Source organism: Parus major, chromosome 1, assembly GCF_001522545.3.
Source record: "Parus major isolate Abel chromosome 1, Parus_major1.1, whole genome shotgun sequence".
NCBI lineage: Eukaryota > Metazoa > Chordata > Aves > Passeriformes > Paridae > Parus > Parus major.
Genome location: NC_031768.1, coordinates 86,343,623 through 86,359,775, shown reverse-complemented (window position 1 = coordinate 86,359,775; position 16,153 = coordinate 86,343,623). Strand labels below are relative to the sequence as shown.

At 37.5% G+C, this 16,153-nt stretch overlaps 1 protein-coding gene across 3 annotated transcripts in view; it reads left to right on the top strand.

The window, feature by feature from the left end:
- PRMT8 (protein arginine methyltransferase 8) overlaps window positions 1-16,153 on the top strand; it is a 57,444-nt gene that overhangs the window by 38,140 nt on the left and 3,151 nt on the right. For 2 of the 3 annotated variants that reach the window (XM_015621437.3, XM_015621421.1), the window contains exons 5-10: window positions 1,814-1,877; window positions 5,058-5,200; window positions 5,574-5,661; window positions 8,664-8,779; window positions 13,329-13,479; window positions 15,765-15,886. In XM_015621437.3, the coding sequence (XP_015476923.1) occupies window positions 1,814-1,877; window positions 5,058-5,200; window positions 5,574-5,661; window positions 8,664-8,779; window positions 13,329-13,479; window positions 15,765-15,886 (684 nt within the window). The remainder of the gene's footprint in view (window positions 1-1,813; window positions 1,878-5,057; window positions 5,201-5,573; window positions 5,662-8,663; window positions 8,780-13,328; window positions 13,480-15,764; window positions 15,887-16,153) is intronic. The other variant, XM_015621427.1, reaches the window with a different exon arrangement.

The window sequence follows — 16,153 nt, the reverse complement described above, 5'->3', positions numbered from 1 at the left end:
ATAGGACAGGTTTGAACAGATCACTGACTTGAAAGAAAACTGAGAGAAAAACCCTGACAACACTGATTTTACCTCTATTTCTTCACCTACAGAATTCAGTTTTCTTTTTTCTGAAATGAGTTGCTTTTTAAAATAAAATTCAACCACAGTATAGAGTCCAAGTCAAAATGCAGATGAACAGTTTTAGCCACCATAAAGCAAGTTTATTTTCTGAAATATGTATTCCTTCATGAAACATTTAAGTGTTGGGGTTTTTTATTCTTTTGCTTCTTTGCGTCTGAAGCAGATTTTTGGAAACTTGTTGTCATTCTTGAGAGAGAGCTTTTCATTTCTTTGCACCTTGTTCTTTAGGAAGTTTGGAAAGCAACCTCCAAACACCTACATGTGCCTGCTTTATTTAAAAAGCATCCAAAATGGGCAATGGAATTGATAATACCAGACAGATAAAGACAGGGAAAATTGGTATGATGGCAGTAACTATAGACAGGACGTACAGTCTATACCATTTACAGTAAGGAAAGAACCTGGATGAAGCAAAAGGATGACCCTCACCACGAAGGATTTCTTCCTTGAACTCTCTGGACTGGCACTCAGGTGTTCCTTTCCACAAGCCAGTTTTGGTTTATGCTCAGGCCATTGAGCCAGACATTTTAGGAATGGTTTACATCCACAGGCAAGATGAATCAATGTGTTCCCATGGGGACTGGGATTGATATTATGACTGCTATTATATCTGTTTCATGCACAATATAAAAACAATAAAGAATTTCTGTGTCCTTGCATCTGCTGTCCTGCCATCTGTGAGTGCTATCACAGAGGTCAAGCACAATTTAGCTTTTAGAGATTAAATGGGATTCACTGGATATATAAACCACTTCATTAGAGATAATATAGTTCTATTTGACATTCCCATAGGGGAATTAGAGAGACAAGGATTATGCAAAGTAGTATCATCTGTTTAATGCCAAATTTGGAAGAGGTAAATTAGGAACAGATTCAGAGAGTACAAGCAACTTTGGCCAGCATGATTTTCAAGGGGCACAAAACCCAGAGAGATTCATGGAATGCAGTTTTTCTCTAAAAGACATTAAAGGTCATTGCAAACATGCTTTTGTGCTAGTACACAGATTTTGCCAAATTTAAGGGCATATCTAAAACTAGGAGGCACTCTGTAATTCTTTTCCTAGAAAAAGCACAGAACTGGTCACAGAAAAAGACATGCAGATCTGGATGTTCTTGTAAATAGAAAGTTTCAGTAATTTCTTATGTGTTAAATGCCTGAATTCTTTTGGAATAACAGCTCTGCTAAAGAATATAGATTTTTCACATAGAAAACAATTGCTTCTTGGCATAGACCAGTACTGGCATTTTGAATTTTAATATTATTCACAAAGTTTCAATGTATGTTGTTTTAAAATACATATGTAAATGTAGCATCATCCTAATTCATTCCATTCATCAGATTTTTTGTGGGGGAGGAAGCAATATTCTAAAGTAGCAGGAATAAATGAAATACTATTAATAAATTATGTACATTTTTTAGGTAGAACCTCTTTTTTATCACATTTCAACAATTTTAAAAGCAATCTTTTTCTATGAGAGCCAGTTTAACTCAGACACAGACTGCAATTTAAATATTAAAATATCAATAATTATGATCCTCCCCACAGCTTTGATTTACTCTTTATCAATGGTTACATGCTCTGTAGAGTCTCTGCTGCCTTCAGTAGATATTGCTTTCATTCACATAGCTGAGCTCTCTAAAAGGTAAATTGCTCTTTTTCTTGCTTCTCTTTTTTTTCTTTTTTCCTAGATTGAATGCTCAAGTATATCCGACTACTCAGAAAAAATTATCAAGGCCAACCACTTGGACAACAGTAAGACACATATAATTTTTATTTATTTTTTTTCAGGAGAAAGAGAAGATGACAGTTTTATTTTTTCTGATTAATTTCTGTTGTGTGTTTTACATGTAAATGGTAGTTTTGCAGAGTTTACCTATGTAAATACAAAACTAAACACCTCATTCTAGGCACTACAACAATTCCTCACAGGAATTACCTCTGTGTTTACCAGAGACAAAAAAAGTAAATATGGGAAGTAAAAATGGGAAATTTGATTTAGCAAAGCAGAAGGAAGACCCTATATTAGAACTGAACTTACCAAATTAATTCTGCCATTTGGATTCCATCTCTCTAAGCAGAATAGAAATACAAACATACTCACTGGCATTCAAATTGAAATAAGGTTTAAAGCAAAAATTTTTCACTAAGTTGTCTGACTCCCCACTTTAAGAAAACACTTTTTTCAAAACCTTATCAAAACACACACTCACAAATGATACACAACTGAAAATGTTCAAATCATAAAATAAAAGTATCATATAAAACTTATTTTTTGCTTGAAACGGAAGCCGATGAAATTTCCAAGTATGTGGAAACTAAATTGTGAAAAAAACCAACAAAAAAACCAACAAAAAACAACCAATCAAAAAAACCCCAACCCAGAAGTAACCCCAAGCTACTGAAAATCCTTAGCACAAAATAATCCCCAACAAGTTCTGTTTCATGCCTTCAGTCCTCCTCCAAATCACAGCACACAAGATATCTTTGTAGCATCCTAAAAAATCAGTCTTTTTTTAACTGAGGCCGTGAGACAGCTCCTGTTTAAAAGTGCTTTTTTGTGAAGAGCTTGCCTTTGCTGCAGAGCAGGTCATGGCTGGGCTGTACCAAGTGCCCCCACTTTTAAGCTGTGTCTGCGCTGATGCTCTGCCCGCACATGCGCAGGAATGGGTTTCTCTTCTGGTTCAGATCTGTTCTAATTTTTATTGCTGTCACTGGCAGTTTCTGACTAACCCCGAGCTCTTTGGGAGGAATATTTATTGTACATCATGGGCATTCAAGTGTTGTGGTGTGAAACAGCAGTGACGTGGGATACAAGAGGCCAGCCAGCATATGGAACTCTTGGTTCAGGAAAAGAAGGAAGCAAAGGACTAGAAAATACTCTTCCCCACAGCAGGGATAAGGCACTGAAGCAGTGAGGTGTGACCTCCTTGGTTGTCCTGAACCTTGGATGCAGAGGCTGTATGTTCCCAGAACAGCTTTCATCCGCTAGAGACGCAAATAGCACACCACAAATCAATTTGCATTTGGATTTCCAGCAGCAGGAATTGCGTGTGAGGGGACCATTGTCAGAATAAATTAGAAAGTTCCAGTGCACTCCAGAGGGTGCAGAATGTATTTATCTCTGCTTTTTCCTCCTGTTTCTACAAGGAGAAAGTCACTGGGAAGCTGTGGAGGCAGAAGTAGAGCTTCCCTTTGGGAGGAGACTCGGCAGGACAGGTGCTTCAGTCTGCCTGACTGCAGTTTGGTCTGCACACTGCACACCTGAACCAACATTTACACTCTCATACTCTACACTCACCCTTTTATTTTAATAAAATAAAATGTTCACTTTTCTTTTAATAAATAAAATAAAGGATACTGAACCAAAGGATCTTGTTTCTTGTGGAAATTTTCCTCTTTTTCCCCCCTTAAATGTTTTGAGAAATGCAGAGTCAGCAAAAGGGGCTGATCCGAGAGGAAACCCACTGTTTCCAGAACAGACACATGCAATACATTTGGGGACAGCACAGTCTGTTCCCACATGATGCCTTAGGAAGTGAAGGGAGGTGGGAGGAACCAGTGCTGCTGATGCTGCTGCTGCTTACACTGTGACTGTTCTAGGTGTAAACAGGGGGCTTCAACATCAGGTGTGTCACACTGGCAGCTGTCAACAGTGCTAAAATTCACTCCAAAAGAATTGGGGCAGTGAAAGTTCTTGGGAGAAAAGAGAGCTAAAGAGAACTCATGGCTGGATCTTATAGACATGAAGAGTCTTCGTTACAACAGCAGATTAACTGTTGAATTCCTATGAAAGAAATGTGTTTAAATAATGAAAAAGAGAAGAGAACTCTGCTCTTTTCCAGTCAGGTTGCTCTTATCAGCTGATACTCTGTGGTACTGGTCTAAGTCAGAGCGTTCCCAATTTCTTAGGGGGCCAATCTGGATTAAAAATTTGCTATGCAAATAAAGTGCCCACATCTGGTTAGAGAAATAATAGTACTGCATGTATTTGAGAAAGACAAAACCTTTTCACTGGGCTGAGTTCTAAAAAATCACTCAACCCACATTTCCACACTCAGCTAGCTAACCTAGTTCTAGCTAAATTAAATTAAATTAAATTACCTTCATTTTTCTGAAACTGAATGTTGACCATTTCATCAATAAAAACTGCTATCATTAAAAATTACCATTAATTAAGAGGAGTGGAGTAATCTTATCAATTAGTAATGGAATGTAGAATATTCACCTTATTCTTATTATTATACTAATTCACTAATTATTCACCTTATTATGCACTAACAAGTGCATCTGTTACCTTGTCAGGGAAGAATCCAGAACCATGAGAGTTTATCCACTGCAACAAACAATATAAACAACAGAAAAACACATGCTGAAAATTATTTAGCACAAGTTGAAAATACATTTGTAAATAGGAATTTTTATTTTTTTTTAAAGCAGGAATGATTGGTGATTTGTGTAGTGGTCCTAAAACAAAATTATTTGTTACAACTGTTAACTGGCCCACCATTTAAACAATACTGTGTAAACCTGCAGGGATGTCTAAAGGCTTCTAAGTGGATTCTTTGCCTTACTTGGTCAATGATCTAAAAATCTGCCAAATTCCAAAGGGAATTGTAAAATGAGATCATACAGGTAACCAGGTAAGGCCTATTTTTCTGTTGTTTTTAGACATGATGAGGTTTTTTTGTTTGGCCTTTGGATTTTGAGTTGGTGTTTTTTCCTTTTATACTGATACTAAAAATTCTATTTATTCTGCTTGCTGTGAATAGTTCATGAAAAGTGTGAATTGTATTGAGTCACATGGAGTCATGCCTTATTGACAGGCATTCAAGGAGAGAATCATATTGAAAAGGTCAGCCTGACATTCACCAGTGAGGATCTTAGTCAGGTGTTTTATTATGTGAAATGTATTTCTTTGGATTCTTTTTTCAGTAATCACAATATTTAAAGGTAAAGTGGAAGAAGTTGAATTACCTGTGGATCAAGTAGACATCATCATCAGCGAGTGGATGGGTTACTGTCTGTTCTATGAGTCAATGTTAAACACAGTCATCTTCGCACGAGACAAGTGGCTGGTAGGTGCTCTGCATGTCGTACTCCTTGCTGGAGCAATCACCATTTATTCCCTGACTCTAAGCTTTCCCTTCCCTACCGTCGCCATAACAAGACACAGTCACATCTCCAAGTGCCATTTCTTAGGCTTTAACGAGGAGATAACAAAGGGAAAGAGCTTTGCTTTTGATTAAGTGCTGGCCGGCGAAGGTTGTGTAGACACTGTCTAATGACGTTGCCACAGGCTGCAAGGTCAAAGCTGGTGTGACAATCTGAAGGAAAACAATAAAGGCATGCAAGGGGTGCTTGTCTGGTTTTTGTATGTGCAGTTCAAAATGTGATGTCTTTGTCAGGTGAATAGATTACGAGATCCATTTCCCCACAATTCATCAACAGAAACCTGGAGGGCTAATGTTTCCAGACCGAGCTGCTTTGTACGTGGTAGCAATTGAAGACAGACAGTACAAGGACTTCAAAATTCACTGTGAGTAAGCACCTGCCATAACACTTTTCTGTGGCTATTTCCCTAAAATATTTCCTTTCCAGTAGCCTGCTGTAATCTCTTTGCAGGCCAGAATTCCAGTATAAATGTGAACTCTGAGAAAATGTTGGTCTGCTGATAAATTCAGGAAATTTGCAGTAATTTAAAGTGCTCAAAGGAAAGACGCATGTATAAATTGATGAAGACTTTGCCTAGAGTTACATTAATACCTCTAGCTATATTTAAAATGTGGATTATAGGAGATTTAGTTTTGTTGTTTTTTTGATAAATATATAATCCATCATAACAGCCACAAAACCCAGTAATATTCTTTTGCCATTCAGGCCCTTATTTTTGGTTTTATCATAACAAAAACCAAGTAAGATGCAAATTAATTGTCCATGTGAAGAAATAAACCTAGAAAAAATTATATTTCTATGATGGCTTGTCAAGAAGAAAAAACCCTAGAACATGTAATACTTTTTTTCAAACATTTTATGTGAGAATTTTAAAACTAAAAATAAGGATCAGAAATTTAAATTTTACTTACATCTTAAAAAAAGGGTTCTAACTTTGGGTTTTCAGAGTGATGGGAGAGTTTCCTTGAAGTATCATGGTGCTGTTAGTGGCATCTACAAGTGACCTGGTCCAGGCTCCTGCTGTGATCAAATGAACAAGTTTTACATTATTTCATTCTTCTTTTCCTTTCAACATTTTTTGATTTTATTTATTTTTCAGAGCTGTGTAGTTTCACTTAAAGGTATTTCCCATAATGGAAAAAAAAAATCATGAACTTCCTAAGCAGATTTATTAACCAAAGATACATGTGAAAGTTTGGGTTAAATTAGTGGGTTCAGACAGCCTTTAAATAAAAATGCCTAACTCCTCATTCCTTGACTCTCACCTCCTCCCAGAAAAGAAGGCTTGATGTTTCTATAATCAAATTCAGTGCTAATACACAGAACTGCCAGTTGATCAAAATTGCTATTTTGGGTCAAAAGCAAGCCCAGTGCAGTGGGGTGGTGACAAGAAGTCTCTGTAGGTGCCAGGAAGGATTATATCTCTTCCTCAAGCACAGCCTAGATTTTTCTCCTTGGCTATGTGATGACCTTGACAGTTAAACTGCTTACAAAATATACAAATTCAAATGGATGTATGAGGCATCCATTCTGTAAAGGAATCAGAACCAATTTGGTCTAAAATCTTTCACTTTGCTTTTGAACTCCTTCGTTTCTAGACCTTGAGTCTTTTTCTTTTCTCACAGACAATACATCTGTTTTCAAATTGTTCCATTTTTAGCCATTTGAAAAATTGTTTCAAGTCATTTTTTCCCCTTCTAAAATGATTTCCTTTAAGACACTTTATTTTCTGATTTCACCTCCTCCTCCTTACCTTATATACCTCTGTGTCTTTAGTTATTTCTGTCTCACTATATCTGCCCCACCATCTTGTCTCTCCTTTCCATTTATAAATCCTTGATGGTGTCTCCTTAAGAGGGATAGAGTCTTGTCTTCGTATGAGATATGGGGCTGAGCATTTTAAAGGGCGTTCAAGAACCATTATATTGATCAAGAAATGTTGCAATATGAGGTTTCTAAAAAAATCTAACTTCTGATTACTACAGGCAATTACTCTGATTCACTGCAAAATGTAAAACATATAACTTTATTTTTTACCTCCCATGACAACTCTCTGCCCAAGACAGATTGGGCCACATATTTCAAAGGTATCCCACCTGGGCTGAAGTGCAGTAAATTATGGAGGCCTCCAATAATAAATAAAAAATTAATCAATTTTTTCTTCAGGGCTTCCTAGTTAATCTTTTCTGAGTAATCACATAAAAATATATGACTTTTATAAATGTAATCCAAAGTTCTCACATGCTCATGATGCCTGAAACAAAAGTTTCAGCTCCCCTGAAAATGTTGACAAACTCACAACCCAATAAAGAGATAATAAAGAGATATCAAAGAATCATTAATGTCCATGTTTTTTCCAGTTTCAGAGTATGAAGACTTTTATATCACATTACATTTTCAGTCATACTCCTCTGGAAACCCCAGTAGCTCAAATGCTATGCTCTGAAAAAAACGAGACATTTCAAACATGCTCACAAATGTGTTGATCTGTTTACTTTGTTTTTTGTTCAAGCCTTTTTTTAAAACACTCTCAGCATTCAGTTTAGATTTTGAGATGAAGCACTGGACGGACCTTGACTTGCATGCTTCATAAGACTACGATTTCACTTGTTTGAAGGTTCTTGTTTTCACTTTGTTAAGCAACCTTAAAAGCTAAGCCAGTGTACTTTTCCATTTTTCAATGTTTCCATTTTGTGCAAAAGAACCTCAGCATCTATCGAAACAATCAGAAGAACAATTCAAATACTGAGGACTGGCATGACTTTTAAATCTTTTCAAAGTGAACCTTTTGCTTTTCTGTCATGATATATGTGCAGATTTTTCACTTGGAGTCCCAATTATTGAAACACACCTGCAATTCTACTTCTGCCAGTAATTCACCTGCTGAAACTAAAACTACTTAAATAATCAAAGGAGCATGTAAACTGCCAAATGAGTGCCAATGTATGGAGCTGGGGAGGAGGGCAGGGGAGGGAAGCAAGTATTGAGGAGAATGGATAGGAAAGGATAGAATTCCTAACAGCTATTCCCAGTACTCAGCCTGACATCAGATGATTTTGGGCAACAATCACAAGCGTCTAAAGCCACAGAAATCATTGACAAATCTCATGTAACACAGTTTTGGAGACACCAAAAAATAAGGGTCACTTGTTCAAATATGTACATTGAGGACTTATTTTGCCACAACTGCATTATCTGTAAAATAGCAGTGATGACATAGACAGCTGGGGCAGGGAGCGAAGAGCTGAAGGGGACATCCGAAAATTAGGGGATGGTAGAAATTCTTTCAAAAGAAAAATGCTTTGAGAAGCAAAGAATATTTTCTATTATTGCTGCTAACCCTGAAAAATCCATTTGCATTGACAGGGTGGGAGAATGTGTACGGCTTTGACATGACCTGTATTAGGGATGTTGCCATGAAGGAACCCTTGGTGGACATAGTAGATCCAAAGCAAGTGGTGACCAACGCCTGCTTAATAAAGGTTTGGTAATTCTGAATACACCTAATTATGAATGTTTACACCTAACTGGCTCTTTTGAGACCTGCTGCTTATGTTTTGCTATTATCTCTGCATGCTTTGAACCAGCTGCAGAAGCCATCATTGCAGAATGCTGTGACACTAAGAAGGAAAATTCTGCAGTTTTGAATTAGTTCTTGCATGATTCACATGCTCAGTACTGTCACGTGACCTGAGCATGAACACTGGTACCTTGATTTCTTATGGAATTTCCAAAAGTAAGATGCTCCTTGGATCTCTACTCATCTGGTTATATCTGCAGGCTCTAACTCGAGATTTTTGCAAGTTTCACATGTGCAAATACTGGATAAAGAAAAGCGTGGTATACTTAGATATGAATTTGAATTGCCCTGCCTTTTTTTAAATAGAGGTTAGAAATTACTGATTGAATGCTGCTGAGGAGAAGGGGTAAATCATTCTGTTTGCAGTAAGAAAGTCTGAAGCATCATTTCTGAATTGATGATGAAATAAATAACTCCAGAACATCTGATCAGAATTGGAACTCTATTTATTTCTCTAACTTCCTAATTCTTAGCCTTATATAGAATGTTACTGTTATATCTCTGCCCCAACATCTGCATCCAGATGTTAACTGGTACCCTGCTCTACATGAGACAGAAAGGTCACTAATCCCTGTTCACAAGATCATGTTAACAATGAAGGAACTGCCTGCAGGAACACTTGAAAGCTTTAAAATTCCCTTCACATGAAGGAATCCTCCTCATGTGGGACAACTGTCATGAGCAAGGCTGTCAGCATCAATGGTCCATATAATACTATACCATATAATGCAATACCAGGTCCATGAATCTTAAGAGCTCATTTATCCCAAAGAGTCAGTTCTAACTTTTCCCTTTTACTTCTTGCCAGTAACAAACACAGCATTAAATCTTCCCATATGCAAAAGGGAGGGCCATGCCTCCAGTCTGCAAAACCCTTACTGAAAGCAGCAAAAAGGAACAGAAGCAGAAACTCTTGATGAGTACGTTTGCATGCACAGTCCATCTGCACTGAGGGGAACACAAGATGGCTGTGCCTGAAAACAGCCTCAACCAGAGCAATTTAGAATTGCAGCACACACAAAAGAAACAGCTATTTAGACTCTATGAAATATGTCCAGAGAGAAAGAGATCAGGGAGCAAAATGGGTTGGCTGTTCTGGAATAAAAAGCTGCACACCCTTAATTGAAGTGCAAATCCAACGCTTTATTTAGAAGGTCTTTGAAAGCAATTTGGTTTAAGATGACAGACAACAATTTTCAAAGTGTTTCTATTCATGTTTTATATTTAGTTTTGACATCTTTTGTCCATAAACTGAATAGTGCTGTACCATGTAGAGGCACCATGAGAGCAAAGCAGGTAATAAGTACACAAGCACAAACCAGCCTCCATTCCAGAATCAGTCATGAATCTCACAAACTGTTCACTAAGCAAACAGAAAATTGTCAATGAAAAGCATGAAGGAGGGAGGTTTATGTTCAAGATAGCAATATGGAAGAAGGAAAAACAGACTCTGTAGCTATGTATTTTTAAATTTAATTTACTTTTGCACATGGTTTATTTATATAAAATGCATTTCTTTCATCCTGAAAATATTTGTGAATTCAGAGAATAATATTAGCCTAAGAAAACATTTGAGAATAAACAAAGCCATAATGTTTAATTATTCAAATGTTTTATTACAGCACTTTTGAATAGCACAGCTTGTTCATATTAGATTCACAGATGGATTTTTAGGGTTGTATTCAACCCAAAGTCAGCTAATTTAGGGTGCCTACCAGATGAGTCTGGGTTCTCTCTAGATTAGTCAGTGGATGTACCAGTCACTAGATACATTCCTCAGAGACTAGTCAGAGTCTTGTGCTTCTGCAGTTATTTCAATTCCCAGTCTAGATGCTCTGAATGGTTCTACAAAATCAGCAAAATAAGACATCAACTGTGCATGCTGTGTAGCCATGGCACTTATCTGACATGCTGGAGACTTGAGTAAAATTTCATCTCTTTTTACTCCTCAGAAACTGGATGTAACCCAAGTCCTGAATGCTTTAAGGAACTTTAGGCACTAGGCCACATGCACTAGGGGTGCACGCAGGGAGTGCAGCATCTTCTCTGCTATGGGAGCCATTCTTTTTTGCATGATCTCTTAAATATATCTGAGGGGCATGGGAATTGTCCTGCATAATGGGAGTCCTCTGTTTAACTTCCATACCAAATCAGCCAGGGAGACTAGCGAGGACAAAACATCTTCAAACCAGCAGAATCAATAAGAGAACACAGGAATAAGTGTACAGGTGTCCTGCTGAGGGCCTACTGCTTTCAGCAACACTGACAAAAAAAATGGAAAAGTTTGTTTCTTACTAAGTAAAACAGTTGTGTTTTCTTCTCTGATCCAAAAACAAACAAACAAACAACAAAACCCCTGAAAGAACTCCACCAAACCTAGACATCCACTGAGATTTCCATGTTTATCTTATTTCCATGCTCACAAAATCCTAGCTGAGTAACCTGACTGGAAAGGAGATCAGAAAAGAGGTGCCATGGCACTCTAGAAGCAACCTTAACTCCAATTTGTATCATTTGTCTCCTGTGTAGTTACCTGTAGTGAGTGTTGCCATTTTATATAAGAATGTGCAGTTGCCAGAGTAAAATTCAAAGATATCACCAAAACCAGACTTGACCATCCTCAGAATTGTATTAATTATGAAAAAAGTCCCCACTTTTGTCTCCTACCTTGCATTGTAAAAAAGCTATGTTTCTGACCTTATAAAAAGGACTGCAAATGTGACCAACAGTTTCTTCAGGACATCTGTTCAATATTTTTGAGAAATTTCTACTGATTTCTCTATTGAAAATATATCCTAGTGCTTTTGATTCCACTTTACCCTGCACAGCCAACACAGCTCAGAGAGAGGGAGCTAGTTCCCTTTTATGTGCCTCACCACTAGACTAGACTTAAGTCCCAGTTTCCCCACAGTGAGATCACTAAAAAGACCAAAAACTACAGAAGTCTGCAGCTATCACCCACCAGTCCAGTTTAGCTTGGCAAAGCAAATTATGCAGGCTGCAATGGAACTCTGCCAGGAGACCTCATAAGTTCTTACTCCTACCATGCTTTTTTTCTTACCCTCTTCTGAGGGGGAAAAACCAAAAACATTTTAAGGTTTTCACTGCTTTAAATGACCAATTATATGCATAGGTCACTGGTAAACACTAGTGCCTCAGGGTGTCATTGCAATGCAGTAGAATAATTTTCATTATGGTCAAGCTGTTCTTGAAAGATAATGTTAACCAGACAGGCCAAAGCTATGGCTTGCTAAAATCATCTCCCCGTGAGTTTTCCAAGTCTCAGAAACACATATTTGATCTGTGAAAAGACCTCAGTAACTGAAATATGGCTGCATCTTTCTATGTCTCTTTTTGCAGTCTTACCTTAGATTACAGAAGGCAATTTCTACAAGAGCCCTGTAATGTGCCCTAAAAGAAGCTAAAAGAGCCCTCTAATGGGCAGTCTCAACTCTGTTCTCCATTTTTGCAGTGCAAGTCTTAAGAAATGCTGGTGAGGTCAGAGACACAATTCCTGACTTCAGCTGGTAGAGTAGAGAAAATCTGGATTTCTGCCTACAAAAATTCTGTTTCCCTGTATGCATGAGCAATAAGGGTACCACAGCAATGAGAATGAGCAATGAAGATACCGGAAAGTGCATGGGAAACATTTCCCACAGCATTAGAATAGTACTTCAGACTTACCATCCTCCCTATCATCACTACAACTTTTGGAAACAGCCCAGATAAAAGCAGTACCTAGCTGGGAAAATCAGATCCATCTGAAAAACACAGTTTAAGCCTTGAACAGTGCGATTTAAATATTGATGGAAATGAGCAATCCTGAAAACTACATTGTCGCTTCCAACTGCTGCAGTCAAGCCACAGAATGATTGACATAATTTGCTTCTGTCTCGTTCAAGAGAAAGATCTCTGTGCTCACTGTTAGGAGTCAGGTACCTGACACAGGACTAGAAAGCATCATCATCAAAAAACAGGCCCTTCTTGTGCCTCAAATGTTTTGACTGCTTGACACAGTTAAATCACTTTCCTTTCCAGAGATGCAAAAAGAAATAAGCTTATTTTTATTAAAAACCCAACTTTCTCATGCTGACAGTCCCTGATGATGAAAGGTCTTTGAACTGGACCTGTATCTCCATTTCAACATCTACCTATATTTATCAGAGCACCTTTTTACCCTGGTTTTCCCCAGCTCCTACAGCTGCTCCCTGCCATTCCCAAGAACACAGAGTCTTTAGTGAGTGTCCTCTCTGTCAGCTTAGTCAGATAACTGGATCATTTGCTCATGATTTGATATATTAGAATATACCTCTGATTTCTTGCAGTGTTAAAAGGCTGCCAGTCATCTTTGTGTCTGCTCATTAAACGAGCTACTAAAGTGTCTCATTTAATACATACCTGAGAGTCACAGACATCTGCATGTAAATGTCATTTCTTTCTCCTCAAAACAGGAAGTAGATATTTATACAGTGAAGACTGAAGAATTGGAATTTACTTCTGCATTCTGCCTCCAAATTCAGCGCAATGATTACATTCATGCCTTGGTCACCTATTTTAATATTGAATTTACGAAGTGCCACAAGAAGATGGGATTTTCTACAGGTAATCTGTATTTCTTTTCATTTTAATTTCATTTCTGTTGCTATCAGTCTCTCAGTGCTGATGGTTAGATGGTACAGGAAGGTTTAATGTACCACCACATTTGAATTTCAGTGATAAAAGCTATTTTAATTTGGGGAGAGGTGAGCAGGATGGGGAAAGGATCTTATAGGAATTCTGTGGAAACAGAAGCAGAATTTCACAATGGCTATCAAGCTTAGAGCTCAGCAGGAATTATGACCTGTGAATTTATGTCCCTCACCAGTTATATCTAAATCCTGTGTCAAGTTTCTCAGATTAGAGAGAGAATTATTGTCTCAGAGAGAGATAGCAGCTCTGCATCCTAGTTTTCCCCAGATCCAAAACTCAACAAAGCTCTTGCTTGCCCCAGAGTCTAGAACAAAACTCCCGTTTATTTTCCAAGCTATAACAACACACATACTGATTATGTGAGTCATATCTAACAACCCAGATTTTAAAGTCTAACTTGCCTTGGTGAACAGATATTTGAAAGAATAACTCCATTCCCTTAAGGCATTGTTTACCAGACTGAATAAACCAAAGAGTCTTTGGTTAAGACATTAATAAATGCAAAAACCTCACCCTGTGGACAGGAGGGTGAAGTGTTTCTCTGCCTCTGCTCAGTTTATCATGATAAGGTAGGTACAGAAGAATTGCTCCATAAAAAGGTTGTTTGGCCATCTACTGCTGAGGGTCACCACTGTCTAGAAGACTGGTAAAGATTCTCACCTGGTGTCTGTTGGCAAAGCTGCAGTGAATTCAGTAAAATACACCAGTTTGTAGGACATGTCAAAACGCCAGTTCACTGATATGTATTATATATATTATGAATAAGTGTGTAATTTGGGGTGGACTTGGAGACCTGTGCCTGCATTACACACACCCCCACCCTGTTCATGGAGGACAAGCTTCCAGTCATGTCAGGCTTCTCTGGGGAGCATGGCCCTGCACAGGGGCATGTGTACAACTACATGTTTGTGTACAAGGCAGCAGTTGTGATTAAGACTATAAATTCAATTTCGTTTTGGTCTAACATGTTTTCAGCTAGAAATTTTATGCAGCTGTGTCCAAATAGTAAACAGTCTGGATCTGAACTCTTACAAGATGATATCTCATTTAACAATTGAGATTAACAGTCATTAGAAATGTCTGAACACACAGACAACAGAAATTACCTGTCTAAGAAGATAACTATTTGCCAGCATAGTTTTTGAAAAAAGTTGGTTTTTATCAGTCTTCTGATTCTAGAATTTTAGAAAACAGTTAAAAATTCCTGTCCTAATAGTTTTTTTAAAAGCATTAGCATTTCCCCAGTCACAAAAAATTTTCAAAGCAAAGTAATTTTTTGAAACATTCATGTAGAAATTAAATAAGATTATTATTTTATTAAACAGTGTTAATAATGATACAATACAGTGACCTCATGTGACTGGGGGATACAAATAGAAGAAAAATAAATTTATCAGAGGCTTTTTTTGCCAGGTTAGGAAGTCTTTGAGTTCCTACAGCTATTCTTAGGTTCCTAGATGCTCTTGACTGCAAGAATGGTAGGAACAAGAAGTGACCAATACCAGTTCACTAGGCACTGCTCAAAGATCGGAATTTAAATCAGATATAGAAAAAAAGAAGTAAATTAAAAGCCTGAAATAGCAAAGGGTCATCAAAGTGATTCTGCTAAGCAAGATTAGAAATTAATTTAGACCAGTTTCCATGTCTGGCAAATTGCCCAAAATGCCTTTTAATAGTCCCAAAAGAGATCAAGGTGCAAGTGCCCTTTCATCCACTTTGTTCTCCTGAAAACTATAAAATTTGCTGTTTTGGGATCACTTGTCAAATGTTTCATCTGAAACTTTGTGAATAATAATATTTGATGAACCTTTCCTTCATGCTTTTATATCATTGTTTTTATAACTAATTTAGACTTCTGAAATTCAAAGCACTTAGTAAAGATTTTCCCAATTTGAACACGTGTGGGTTGAAAGAAAAGCATAAAAATGTGCCTATCTTTCCCTGCAACCCCTTTTGTGGAATCCTTCTTGCTGGGTGTGATTCACAGCTGACATATTCCAGTAAAAATTAGAAGACAACCCACAGACAGCCAATAGAATTGTGTTGTAAAATACATTTGCTAATATAGTACGTAAAGCATTCTGTGAAAAGAAAGGATTTTTCCCAATTGTTTCCAAGTCATAATTTGATTTGCAAAGCATTTAAGTAATTTCAATAAGTGAGACCCATATATATATATATATATATATATATTTTAGCACCTGATGCTCCTTATACTCACTGGAAGCAAACTGTCTTCTACCTGGAGGACTATTTAACTGTGAGACGAGGGGAAGAAATCTATGGGACTATATCCATGAAACCAAATGCAAAAAATGTGGTAAGTCAGCATCCCTAATCCTAATTCTACCTCTACTGACCATCAACTATGATCAGCAATTAAGAAAATGCATAGGAATAAAACAATGAGTGTGCTAAAGGCATTCATGTTTATTGGTAAGAGCTCCAGTCACAGGTTCACCAAAGCTGATGACAGCAATGATAAAGCAGTGCTAATGTTAAAGAAGTCAGCCTGCAAGTAGGCTAGCATGGGAAGGGAGAAAGGATTCAAGTACATCACTGAGTCAGCTGCCCTCTGCAGTCAGCT